This window comes from Leuciscus leuciscus (assembly GCF_965113295.1).
Source record: "Leuciscus leuciscus genome assembly, chromosome: 4".
In the NCBI taxonomy this organism is placed as follows: domain Eukaryota; kingdom Metazoa; phylum Chordata; class Actinopteri; order Cypriniformes; family Leuciscidae; genus Leuciscus; species Leuciscus leuciscus.
Genome location: NC_138728.1, coordinates 44,236,421 through 44,249,237, shown reverse-complemented (window position 1 = coordinate 44,249,237; position 12,817 = coordinate 44,236,421). Strand labels below are relative to the sequence as shown.

At 39.5% G+C, this 12,817-nt stretch overlaps 1 protein-coding gene across 1 annotated transcript; it reads right to left on the bottom strand.

The window, feature by feature from the left end:
• Nucleotides 1–5,838: 5,838 nt before the first annotated feature.
• LOC309496421 (uncharacterized protein) lies at nt 5,839–7,111 on the bottom strand (the record flags this gene model as incomplete). The annotated part of the gene is made up of 2 exons (XM_082166413.1): nt 6,396–7,111; nt 5,839–6,075 (listed from the first exon to the last, which is right to left on the bottom strand). Exons 1-2 carry the CDS (start codon nt 6,588–6,590, stop codon nt 5,839–5,841), a joined length of 432 nt encoding a protein of 143 aa, XP_082022539.1. The 5' UTR covers nt 6,591–7,111.
• Between the last annotated feature and the right edge of the window lie 5,706 nt (nt 7,112–12,817).

The following is a 12,817-nucleotide window of genomic DNA, read 5'->3' as shown; positions in this document are numbered from 1 at the left end:
TACAAGATCACGCAAACACGCGTCTTGTCTTCAACTCTTCAACAGAAGCCCACATGTCTTCAACAGCATTATTTCCCAACTCAGTCGACCGTGAGGAGAATTTCACCTTGCCCTTGTACAAAGGCTCTGCCTCCAACAAAGTAAGCAGTTTTCCCAGCCGCTCGAGCTTTTTGAACTTCCGGCCACAACTTCATCCTTCTCTCGCGATCTCCTTTGGAAAAGTCCTCTCTGAACTGCAAACCCTTGTCCCGCAAATACGAGGAGCTTTTGGCAGCCTTCCAAACTGCATCTCTGTAGGAGCGCGTAGAAAACTGTAGTATAGTTGCTCTAGGCCTACCGCTACTCTGCTGCGCACTCCCGAGACGGTGAACAACATCAATGGCACCTGGAAGCTTATCACTTTCGCTGGGAAGAACAGCTCGACAAATCTTGATGACTTCTAGACGAATATTTTCATCAGCTGCCTCTGGAATGCCTATGATCTTTAGGTTGCGCCGTCTCATGTAGGTTTCTAGATCATCCATTCTTCTCTCCATTTTGTTAACTGGCTGTTCAATTTGATCCACGCGACGCTCCAAGCACACCACCTTTGCTGTGACAGCCTTTAAATCAGACGACACAGTATCCACTTTTTCTCTCAGGTCGGAGATCTTTTGCTCTATCGCGTCAGAGCGGCAGTTAATCAGCTGCGTTATGTTTGCCAGCTGAGAGGAAATATCAACACTCGTATTATCACTGGCCTTTTTTTTAGCAGCTGGTGGCTTGCTTGGAGTAGCAGGCAGAGCTGGGAACTCCTCTTCTGCCAGGCTAAATGAATCATCTTCGCCCATGCTGACAACATAGTCATGCCCGCCGCTAACGATTGTGCTTGTGCTAGCAGCACTAGCATTACCCTTTTCCTTTTCAGAACACGCTGAGAGCCCTCTTTTACGAACCATGGTGAAGCAAAAAGAAGTTGTCAAAGATGCAACAGACTATTACAGCTCAATAAAGAACTAGAACATCTAATTACTGCTTATAAGCAACATTTATAGGACAACTTGGTGCAAGCACTCAAAATTGCGACCGTTCAGGCTGCCATCTTGGTCACGCCCCCCTACCACCGCCATCCTCCGGCCCGATTTTGTTTCATTGCTTCTCCCTCTCTTCCGCATCACTGAGAGGCTGTATGTTCGATTTGTAGCAAAGTGAAGCCCCGTAGCCATTTCTACTGCAAAAATGTGGTAGCATTTTCCAGTGCTGGGACAAGAGCATAATGCACCATTTGCAGTATTTCGAACTACATGTACTGATTCGTTTGAGGGACTTTTCACGACAAACACTTTCAATTATGGATTTAGACTCACCAGACCCATTTCAATGACTGTCTTGGCCAAAGATGTCTGAGAAGACAGAAGTTTAACTCTTTCAACTTTGCATAGCTCATTTTCTGTGTTGGTCTTGATTAGGGTGACCAGATGAGATTGGCTGAAATTCGGGACGGGGGGGGGGGGGGGGGGGGGGGGGGGGGTTGCTATGGGTCTGGGGTGACGGGATGGGGGGCTTCTATGATATCAGACTGCATAGCCTATAATAAAAGATAATTAATTTCAAACCTGAACCAAACATATTTTTATTCAAAGATCAACAGTCTGTCATTATTCTTTAGTCTGCCACAAAAAACAACAACATTAAAATCATGAACTCAAATGTCATTGTGAAAAGAAAAAAAAAACAATGACTGTTGTAAGAAACAGTGCATAAATCAGACCTTTCAGTATAGCCTAACGCTAATAAGCTTAAACGACGTTTTGCAGTGCCGCGAACAATCAATCACAATCAATCACTCCTTTACGCGTGCAGCACTCTCCTCTCGGCTGCAGCAACTTGCGCTCTAATAATAGGCAAAATAGGCTACAGAATATTTCGTTCTGTATTGACAGGTGCATTATTTGAAAATCGATCATATATTTTTTTTTTTTATTACATTTATATCTGCATTTATGTAAAAACTTAAACTTTCAAACATCAAAATGTCATTTATTAATATGTTTTCATGTCAAAATGACATGCAAACATCTTTTCCTATTCTATTTTGCCTGGAAACGCTTCCAACAGGCTTGCGTGTCGCGTGACGTCGGTTCTGTTTCTAGCATGCACGCGTTTTCCGCGCGCCTGAGACGCGCGTGTCACGCAGGCAGTGTGCAAGCTCTAACCTGTTGGGAGCCGAAATAAAAACGGACACGCCACGCAGCCAGTGTGTCGCCGGCCTCAACCTCCGCAGAGTTTTTAATGTTTATAAGACAATAACTAGGCTACTCAAGATTTTGCTTTAGTATAATTTTCGGGACAATTAGGGCCAGATTCGGGATTCGGGACAACAGTTTAGATTTCGGGACTGTCCCGAATTTTTCGGGACGTCTGGTCACCCTAGTCTTGATCCTTTTCATAATTTCTTCCAAAGGAAGAAAAGGGGGCATTTTCACATCTGTCACTGCTACACTAAGGTTCTGCTTCATTCCATAATTTCCCAAGCCACATTTTGCCCTCTGAAATTCAAATAAAAAGTATGACTGCATGTAGTACAGTGAGAGCACCATTGCGTCCACTGGAAGTTCTCGCCATTCATTTTGGGATTTTATAATTTTGTTGATGCTCTCACTTATATTGTTTGTTTGTGTTTTGTCTGTAAATGCACAGAATTGTTTGGTGTAGTATGCAGCCATGTTTTCACAAATGTCTGTTTTCAGGTGATGGTCAAAGTAGCAGAGGAATCCTTCTGACCATACTTTTGCGAAGGCATCATAGCGGGCATCAAACTCATTTGGACAGGAGGAATCAATGAGCTGCTCAACGTGGTCTTTTAGGACCTTCATATCATCCCTTTTCCCCCCATGTGTCTTAACCCAATATTCCACATCTCGTAAGATGTGGTTGCGGCAGAACACTACACTTAGATTGGTAACGTTTTTTTTTCAAAGCACCGACAATTCCTTTCTCCCTGTCAACTGTCACTGGTATCTTTTGGTATTTTTTTTAGTCCATTCCCAGCTTTCCAAAAATCTCAGTCAGAAATTTCTCATGGTGTTGCATGAATTTACGTTCATGTAACATGAAGCCAACTGGATACACTGGGTCATTGACCAGTGCAGTGTTTCTCATAGCCAGCACAGACACATAAAAATCCCCCATTTGAAATGTTGTGTCATAACTTATCATTGGTGGGTACTCAAACCTCACTGATTCATCTAAGTTTGCACATAACAAATCAACAATGTCTGTCATGCCGGCATAAACAAGAAGGTCCGTGAATGTGGTAATGTGCCATATGATTGGTGTTGCTGTTGCTGTGGGTTAAAGGGAAGCCTGGCAGAATTCTGAATCTATTTTATGCATTATTGATAAAGTCTTGTGAACTTTGTTACCCAGTAGGCCTATAGTAGGCTAAAATTAGATTAACATTACTTCTGAAAACGCTTAATGAGCAATTTAGCTCATTGCTTTAACTCTGTTACTTATACACATTTATCAATGAGATGTCCAGCCACATTGAGCGTTTTCTATAATGGATATGGTAAGATATGGTAAGAAAATGCTTAACGTGTCATTAAACGCGTTGCGTCCAATTTCTGGGATCATCTGATTTTTTATACATATTATGGTTTATTAATATGATGTGTACTGAGTTTGGTCATTTAATATCACTGTCTAGTACAGTAAGCCACATTAAGCGTTTTTTACGTTAAGCGTTTTAGAATGTCCCTTGGAAGGGCGCTATATAAATAATAATAATAATAATAATAATAATATTAAAAATAACTAGATTAAAAAGTTTGTCCAGACAAACTTTAAGTTGGCTTGAGAAAGTTTGGACCTGAAAGTTTGAAGAAGTTTAAAGTAGTTTAAAGTTAAAATTAGTTTAAAGTTTAATTTAGATTGAAATTGAAAGTAGTTTAAAGTTTGATAGATAGATAGATAGATAGATAGATAGATAGATAGATAGATAGATAGATGTTTTTGCTTCAAAACCAAGTGAGCTACTACAAAATATAATTTACTAATTGGAAGTAAAGTATTTTATGCTGTTACAGCCTCAATGGTTCAATTTTATCAGTGAGCATATTTTAAAATCTTCATAATAACTTGTATAGCAACAACTCGTAATAATAAGAAGATTAGGCTATATCTTAAGATTAGCTAATGTGGGGATGGACGTGCGTTGTCACGGTAACCAGGTGAAGGTAATGAGGAAATCAAATTGCAACATTTTGAGACACAATCCCTGGGTCCCAATGTGCATACTATCCACCCTATCTGCCCTAAATAGTATTGACAATTACTAATGTCACATACTATTTAGGATGGATAGTATGCACATTGGGACGCAGGCAATTACTCTGTTCCCTCTAAAATGGACAAAACTGCATATTCGACAAGGGTTAGAAAATATCTCCTACAACACAGATGCTCACGTGACATGCAAGATTACTTTTTATACTTTTTTTCAGCGTTGAGCATTACAACCAATCACACAAATCTCTGTTGAACTCATAATGCAATAACCTATGGAAGCTTGTTTCCGCCACAAAATAAAACATTTTAAAAGATAATTGCGACTTTTTATCTCACAATTGCGAGATATAAAGTCAGAATTGCGTGAAATAAAGTCAGAATTGCGTGTTATAAAGTCAGAATTGTGAGTAAACTATTCTGAGGTAAAAAAGAAAGAAATATCTCACAATTCTGAGAAAAGATGTCAGAATTGCGAGATATAAACTCGCAATTATGTGTTATAAAGTCAGAATTGCGTGATATAAAGTCGCAATTGCGAGAAAAAAAGTCAGACTTCTGACTTTATAAGACGCAATTGCGACTTTATTTCACGCAAATTGCGACTTTATTTCACGCAATTCTGACTTTATATCTCTCAATTGTGACTTTATAACAAGCAATTGTGACTTTATATCATGCAATTCTGACTTTATATCTCCCAATTCTGAGAAATAAAGTCAGAATTACGAGATGTAAACTCGCAATTGTGAGATAAAAAGTCGCAATTATCTTTTCAAATGTTTTATTCTGTGGCGGAAACAAGCTTCCATAATAACCAATCAGATTAGTTACTGGGGAAGAAAAAAAAAGCGAATTCACGGGAGTTTTTGCTGCATTCAACACTTATGTGCTGCTCACCTCAGACAGACAGACAGACAGATTGCGAATTCTGTCGTGGGAAAGTGCAGACACGATGCAAGTAAGATATTGATTTAAAATCCTTTTTGTTTTTCATGCTACTAAAATAACAATGTCTTGATTTTCTAAAAGCAATTAACTAATTCATAAACGGTTCTTGACTGTGCGACACACAAGAATGGCCCCACACAGAAACGTTTTCTGTATTCTTGTAATGACATTAATCATTATATCACGAACAATGATCGACAATAATGATGTTTTTCACTTACAAGGTAAAAATTTGTTTTGACAACAGCTTCAACCTTTTGGGGAATGCTTTCTGCTAGATGTGTGCATCATCTTTTGTGTCAAATCCTTACATTTAATCAATTAATTAAAATAATTTCCCCACTTATTGCAAATTAAATTCATGATTTTTATGAAGTTACAATGAAATGACAATAAATTAAATGACAGTAAAAAGACACAATCTTTGCAATGCTGAGGAAAAACAGAAGCAGCTTCCGGATGATAGAGAAGACAACACTTTGAAACATGTAAAATTATATTTTATTATCTTTAATAAGGTGTTGTTGTTGTTGTTGTTTGGAACAAACTATAGAAACTAAACAAGAACAATTTAAAGCAGAAGTTTAGAACACAGAAACACAGGGATGAGGGTGCTGGCTAATCTGATGAGGTCTCCGTCTCATTAACTGAACTGATTTGCAGGACCCGTCTGTTGATGTGCTTAAGCACAACTTTCATCGGCAGTTTCCCGATGAGGTCGTCTGGATTGCCAGAGAAGATGATGGCTGGGATGATATAGACGACCGACTCACTGCTGAGGAAGTGGCAGGTGTCGTTGACCTCAGAGATGCCGATGATGTCCGCCTCTGTCTCCTGGACCTGCCCCTCAGGGATCTGTGGAAACAAACCAGTATGGCAAGTTTCAGTCTATTAGTACTGAAACACCTCACTGTAAGTATTTCTTATTGTACAATTTAGCTTTTCTGTATATCAAATTCTTGTTTATTGACCTGTTGTATTAATACATTTTTAATTAAAAAACACACTTGCCACTTTAGCCTATTATCAGATTACAGTCAAGCTTATATTCTAAACAGTTATGCTTTTGTTCATGTGATATTTATTAATTGAAATTTAGGTTTACGACTAAAAAAATGCATGTTCTACTCCGTTTCAGTGTGTACTAGGCAGCAGTAGTGTTGTGCATTATGTACCTTCACAGATGTGTAGGCCGAGGAGTGGAATTTCCCTTGGCCGTTGTTGATGATGCAGGGACGAAGGTGTGTGATCAGCACCTCATCACCTACATATAGGTCAGTCAGCGCCTCATCCCTCCACAGTGACACATCAAAAGCCTTTCCTCCACATTGCAGCTGTAAGTCCAGAATGGGCACATTGGTGCGTGTCATCCTCACGCCACGCAACTGGAAAATAAAAATTCATGGGTGAGTATAATACAGTTCTGTTTCTTAGTTATGTTCCTGGAGTTCCTCAACATTGCACATTTTGAATTTTTATTTTATTTATTCAATTTGTTAATTACATGATTTGTTTTCCAAATAAGGGAAAAATCCAAAATATGCAGCGTTGAGGTTTCCTGAACGTGTGTTTAAATCACAATGCCATAGTGATAGACCGATAAAGACTGTCAGATGGAAAAATAGATAGTAAATCTGGGGGCGAAAAAGCGTATATGGTTTCTTACTCAACTGTTATGTCCTGTTAATTTGTATGTTGACATTTTCTTATAACTTTGATTCACCCATTAGATACACAAACTATTTCAAAATAAATATAATACAATGTTGTAATGTATTAAGTATTTGTATGAGACTATTCAGCTCACAAATACAAAATCAGCAATATAATTTAATTTGGCACAGGTTTTGCAGATCACTGTCATTATCACTTTATCACTGGTCATTTTTCTAAATTTTCTGTTTTAGGCAACTTGGAACTGGATGATGAGGAGGTAATGATGTCAAGTTAGTAAATTATATTAGGTTAAAAGCTTAAAGAATTAGTTTAACACTGCAAAATGTATTAGACGGATAGAAAATGTACTCATTTCTATGATCTGCCCCTGGAGGCTGAGGTATCCTCCCTTTGAGAATATGTCCTCTTCTTCGCCACTCATCATTGGAGAAGTCGGACACAGGGCATGTTTTGCATTATTCTCTGCCTCCTCGGTGATGTCTTGTGGAACCGTTTTAAATTTGAGGGTTTCAGGGCGAACAAACAAATACGTCTGTCCATATGTTTTGGACAGGGTGTATTTTTGCAAAACGTAGCTAACCCCCTCCTCAAACTCTGGGGTAAACCCATCTTTTTTATTAATGAATGTATTTACTCCATCGCTAAGTGCACTTAAACATTCTGTCTTAAAGGAGCTGTATGTAGTTTTCAGCGGCCTCTAGCAGTGATGTTTCAGATTGCAACCAATAAGTTGACAAGCGCATGCTCTTGCGCGTGCTTGAATTTATGAGCGAGCACTGTGGGTACCGGCCAGACTGAGACGCGTCACGCAACACACTGGAGAAAGCATCCCACAACATGCTGGAAACTCAGGTAAACACACTGCAACGTTACAATAATAGGCTACTTTTATCAGCTTGACGTTGAACTAATGCTCCATGCTCGTACCATGATAAGTATGGAACCCTAGCAACCGTGCCGAATTTTGCCACTGCAAGCACTACTTCACATTTTCTTCAGGAAATGTACATTCTAGGTTTGTAGATAAGGTTTCTCCATGATTCAAATGCCCTGCCGATGTTGATCCGTGTTTTTTCACCTGAAGTTCATCCGATTCACGCCCGGCCTTTAATACGAGCTTCAGCAGAAAGAAACTTTTTATTGTTTTTTATCAATATGTGGAGTTTGTGTTGGAGTCTGTGTTGTGCTGGGAGCAGGTCGTTTCTTAGTGTTATCAGACATGTCATAAGTTGCATAAGTCCATGTCATAAGTTGCATAAGTCATAAGTCCATGTCATAAGTTGCAGTGTCGTCGCTGTTGAGTGCAAAGTCAGTAGGCTATACGAGGCGAGAGGCTCGGGAGCGCGCATGCAGGTGACGTCACTGTATTTCGCGGTAAATCCGACCCGGCACCTTCACATAAAAATAAGAATACTTGCTTTCAGAGGTAATAGCAAAACCCATAAAGTGGATCATTTTAATATGAGATTACAACCCCTTCACACACAGGCAATAAAAAAAAAGGATTCGTTTTAGTAGAAAAGCTACATACAGCACCTTTAATTTTTGCAATTGCAATTTTTCTTCCCTTTGTGTAGCTTGTGTAGGGGTCGCTGGTTCATCCGTGTTGCAATGCACTTGCAACGCAAAAATGCTGGCGGAGAAGTTGGAGTTTGCATGCTGAAGAGAAAAGGCAGAGAAAGGTACAAAAATGACTTCAAAAAAAATTATTTTTCAGTCAGAACCCCTTCTCTGAGACTAAATCCTGTCAGAATATATTTTATTATACTGTCATTTCATCGTAACTTCATAGAAATCATGAATTTAATTTGAAAAATGTATTTTCTGAAGTAATCTATCCACTTATTTCAGTCAGAACCCCTTCTCTGAGACCAAATCCTGTCAGAATATATTTTATTATACTGTCATTTAGGGCTGGGCGATATGGCCTAAAAAAAAATCCCTGATTTTTTGCACAAAAAATCCGATTTACGATTTAAATCGATTTATTTTTCTTCCATTACTTAAAATCAATCTGCAGATGACAAAGAAATTGTTCAAAACAAGTTTTAACTTTATTTTGTTTTGATTTTCCCTTCTGGGATTTGATTTGGATTTCCCCCTTGGGGTGAAAAGTGCAATCAGAAACAACAAGCCAAAAAGACAAGATGGCAGGCCCTGCCTTTGTAAACAGTGAAAATGTAACATAACATAACATAACATAACATAACATGCAATGGGTGGATTGGGATTGGGGGGGGGGAATGTGAAAAAAAAAAATGTACATCACAATAAAGTGTATTGTGATTGTCAAAACATTTGGTAACTAAACAGAATTTTATTAAGTTTAGTGACAACACAATGTTTACATGGTACAATGACTGGTATGCTACTGTTTTTATTATTGCTTTCACAATTTAAATTCAATTCTTGTGATTTGATTCTGATCTTGATTCAATATCGATTCCTTTGGATAAATACTAGGTACAGTAGATACATGTTAATTTAAAGCCCTGTCAGCTGGTATTATTATTAATGGTTAAAAATAACATGTCAAATTAAATATAATGTGTTTTTTTATAATAACAACATTATAATATTTTAATGATATAGGTACAAATAAAATAAATATGTAATATAGTTAACATATTTAGCAAAATAGCCTACTCCTCTCTACACCAATTATTTTAAAGTCCAACTAACATGCTATGGTCATTAAATGGCTTTTCAGAAGTAAATGTAATGTTACGTGACATATTGTTCTCCAGCTGTTATTATAGACCTCTTTCCGCAGTTGAAAAACACTGATCGATCGATTTTATTTCATTTCGGTAAGTTGAACTGTAGCTTTCAAATTACCTATTGATCATTCAGTTTATTTAGGCTACAATTAACTAGTAGTAAAGAGTAACAGATGATCGGTTCACGTGCCGCTTGAACTCTGTCAGCGATCTGTCAAGCGCCAAAACGGTGTTTATTGTTTGAATTTCGTAATTAAATCGACAGAATCTGAGAGCTGAGAATTTGTTTCATTGCAATAGTAACCTTCTCTGTCTTGTCTGTCGGTGTCAGTGTCCTCTTTGCTTCGCGTTTTTTCTCTGCGTGAGAAAATCATAGACTGTAAAAAATATGGACAAAGCGTCTGTGACGTCACCCATAGACTTTCTGAAGAACGGGTTTGAAGCCGTTTATGGGGGGTATGGGGGTATCTTGGAAAATCTTGGGAAATCCTAACCCCGCCCACCTTCTGACGCAGCGCGCGTCACTCGCTCACTCTGCTACTCCGGTTATCTCTGTGTATATTTAGGCAACGAAATATGTTATAAAACACCATACTAACTCTTTTCGTTTTCATTTAAAGAAATCTTAAACATTATAGCCACACAAATGTGGTTCAGGCAACGCGTATTGATTATATTCACTGCACATTACGTTTGCCTATTTATAAAAAAACAAACAAAATATAAAACACAAACCTGCCTCTTTTCGTTTTAAATATAATATAAAAATATTAAACATTTTAATATGGTCCAGGCAATATGTGCATTTGTACTAAACAACAGATGTTGCACTAAACAACATTACAGATCATATTCGTTGTATTAAAATTTAAAATGACAAAACTCAACCCAGTCTCTTTTTGTTAAATTTCAGTTTTATCAATATTAGCTATTATAAAAGTATAAGTAAAAGGTACAAGAAGCTATACAAATAAAGCAAACAATTCTGTCAAACATACAAAGTCAGCGCTCGATCTAGTCTAACCATACAATGGTAAAGTTAAATAGCTTATAAACTTATGAAACTTCCCCTCAGCCAAACCGATTGGCCAGGGAACAAATTATAGATTTTTCAAGACCAAAAATCGCCCGTTAGATATAACGTTACACAAGACAAATTATATCTCATGTTTAACCACTACAGAGACGTCAGAGTCAGCGGCAAACGTCCGAACGACTAGCCGAGGAAAGGCTGTACCAGGCGGGGTACATGAACGCCGAGCGCCCGGTCATCGCTGGATCTCACAACTGGATACAATTTTCATAAATCTTTATAAATAAACCACAGATTTGAGCTTTAAACAACTACATTCTCGCCTGAAAAACTCTTAAAACTACATTTCATGATACAGAAACAGTAGTATTATATATCAACTGTATTAAAAAATGGCGCTTCTTATGTTGTCATTCTCCGTGGCGCTGCCTTGTCAGCTGTCAATCAAGCTGTCAATCAAAGTTAACCACGCCCTTATTGTCATACATTTTATATCTAAATACAATCTAAACTAACGAGTTAGAAAAAAATTCACAGCCCTCATGGTTGTCAGGCACTCGGAACCTATCGAAAAATACAATAAAAGTCCATGGGACCAACCTGTAAAAACATGAATTTATGCTGTGAAAACGGACATTTTAACATGGGGTCTATGGACATTTGCTCCCTTTTGGGACCTTCCCCTAGCGGATTTTCGATGTATTGCAGTTCCCTTTCAAGGGAACTCGCGTTGCGTCGAAACTGACGCTATGGGGAACGCTTTGCGTGATGACGTCTTGAAGCACATGTAAAATCAGTCCAATGGTGTGGCGGAACGTCAGAGGCGGGTGACGTCACGTACCAGGAAGCTATAAAAGCCGGCCCGAAACAGAAAACGAAAGCTTTCTGAGTCTTCAGTTGCGCTCTGTGTTGAATCTGTCCTTGTTATTTGGTGTTGTCTGTCTATATTATATATATATATTCAGTATGGCGAGCAAGCAGCAGTTTAGAGTGTGTGTCCATCCCTGCCCGCGTTATTTAACGGGAGGTGATACTCACACTCTTTGTGTTGTTTGTTTGGGTGAGGAGCATGCCCAGTCAGCACTCGAGGGTGGTGACTGTGTGCATTGCGAGGCGCTTCCATTGCGTACGCTCCGATCCCGCTTGGCTCGGTTCAATCCCGATCACGTTCCCCAGGGCTTGGGTCCCGCCGCTGCCGAGGCACGGCGTCGATCTCAGACCTGGGGTTCACAAATGGATTTATCAGTGGATGTTGAGACGGGCTCTGCCTTATCTCAGCCTCCTTCTGATAGATCCAGTGCCTCTCATCAGGGTGTGGAAGCACGCGTTGCGGTTTCTTCCCCCCCCAATGGAGGCACCAGTACTGCAATTGTCCAGCTCTGAGGAGTTGGACGTTGTTAGTATTGAAGCTGAGTCTGAGGATTCGCCACCTCAGTCTCACGCTTTTGAGGAATTGCTCGATGTTGTCACGAGAGCAGTTCAGAAATTATCTATTGAGTGGCCAGAGGATAGGCAGGACGTTCGTTCGAAAAGTAAGCTCGACGAACGCTTCCTGCCATCTCGTACACAGCCTCAGCGCAGAAGCCTTCCGTTTTTCCCCGATCTCCACACCGAGGTGTCGAGATCGTGGGGAAAACCAGTGTCTTACAGAGTATACACACCACAAACATCTCACTATTCTTCCATTTATAAATATAAAGAATATGGTTATGGGGAGATGCCGAAGGTGGAGGAGACGCTTGCGAGCTATCTCTCTCCAGCAACGGCATCTTCCTTGAAGGCTCCTTCACTTCCCTCTAAGCCAGTTAAATTCACATCAGCACTGGTTCATAAATCGTATGCAGCCGCTGGTCAAGCTGCAGCGTGTCTGCATACGATGTCCCTTATGCAGGCTTATCAAGCAGAATTATTGGGGGATTTAGAGGAGGTCGGGGGAATTGGTCCTGACACGGTGGCCGAACTACGCAGAGCCACAGATCTGTCTCTCAGGGCCACCAAGGAGACCGCTAAATCAATCGGGCGGTCTATGGCAGCCCTGGTGGCCACTGAGAGGCATCTGTGGCTCAATCTGAGCGATATTAAAGATAAAGAGAAACACGTTCTCCTAGATGCTCCGGTCTCCACTGTTGGTCTATTTGGTGATGCAGTTAACAGTGCTGTAGCTAAA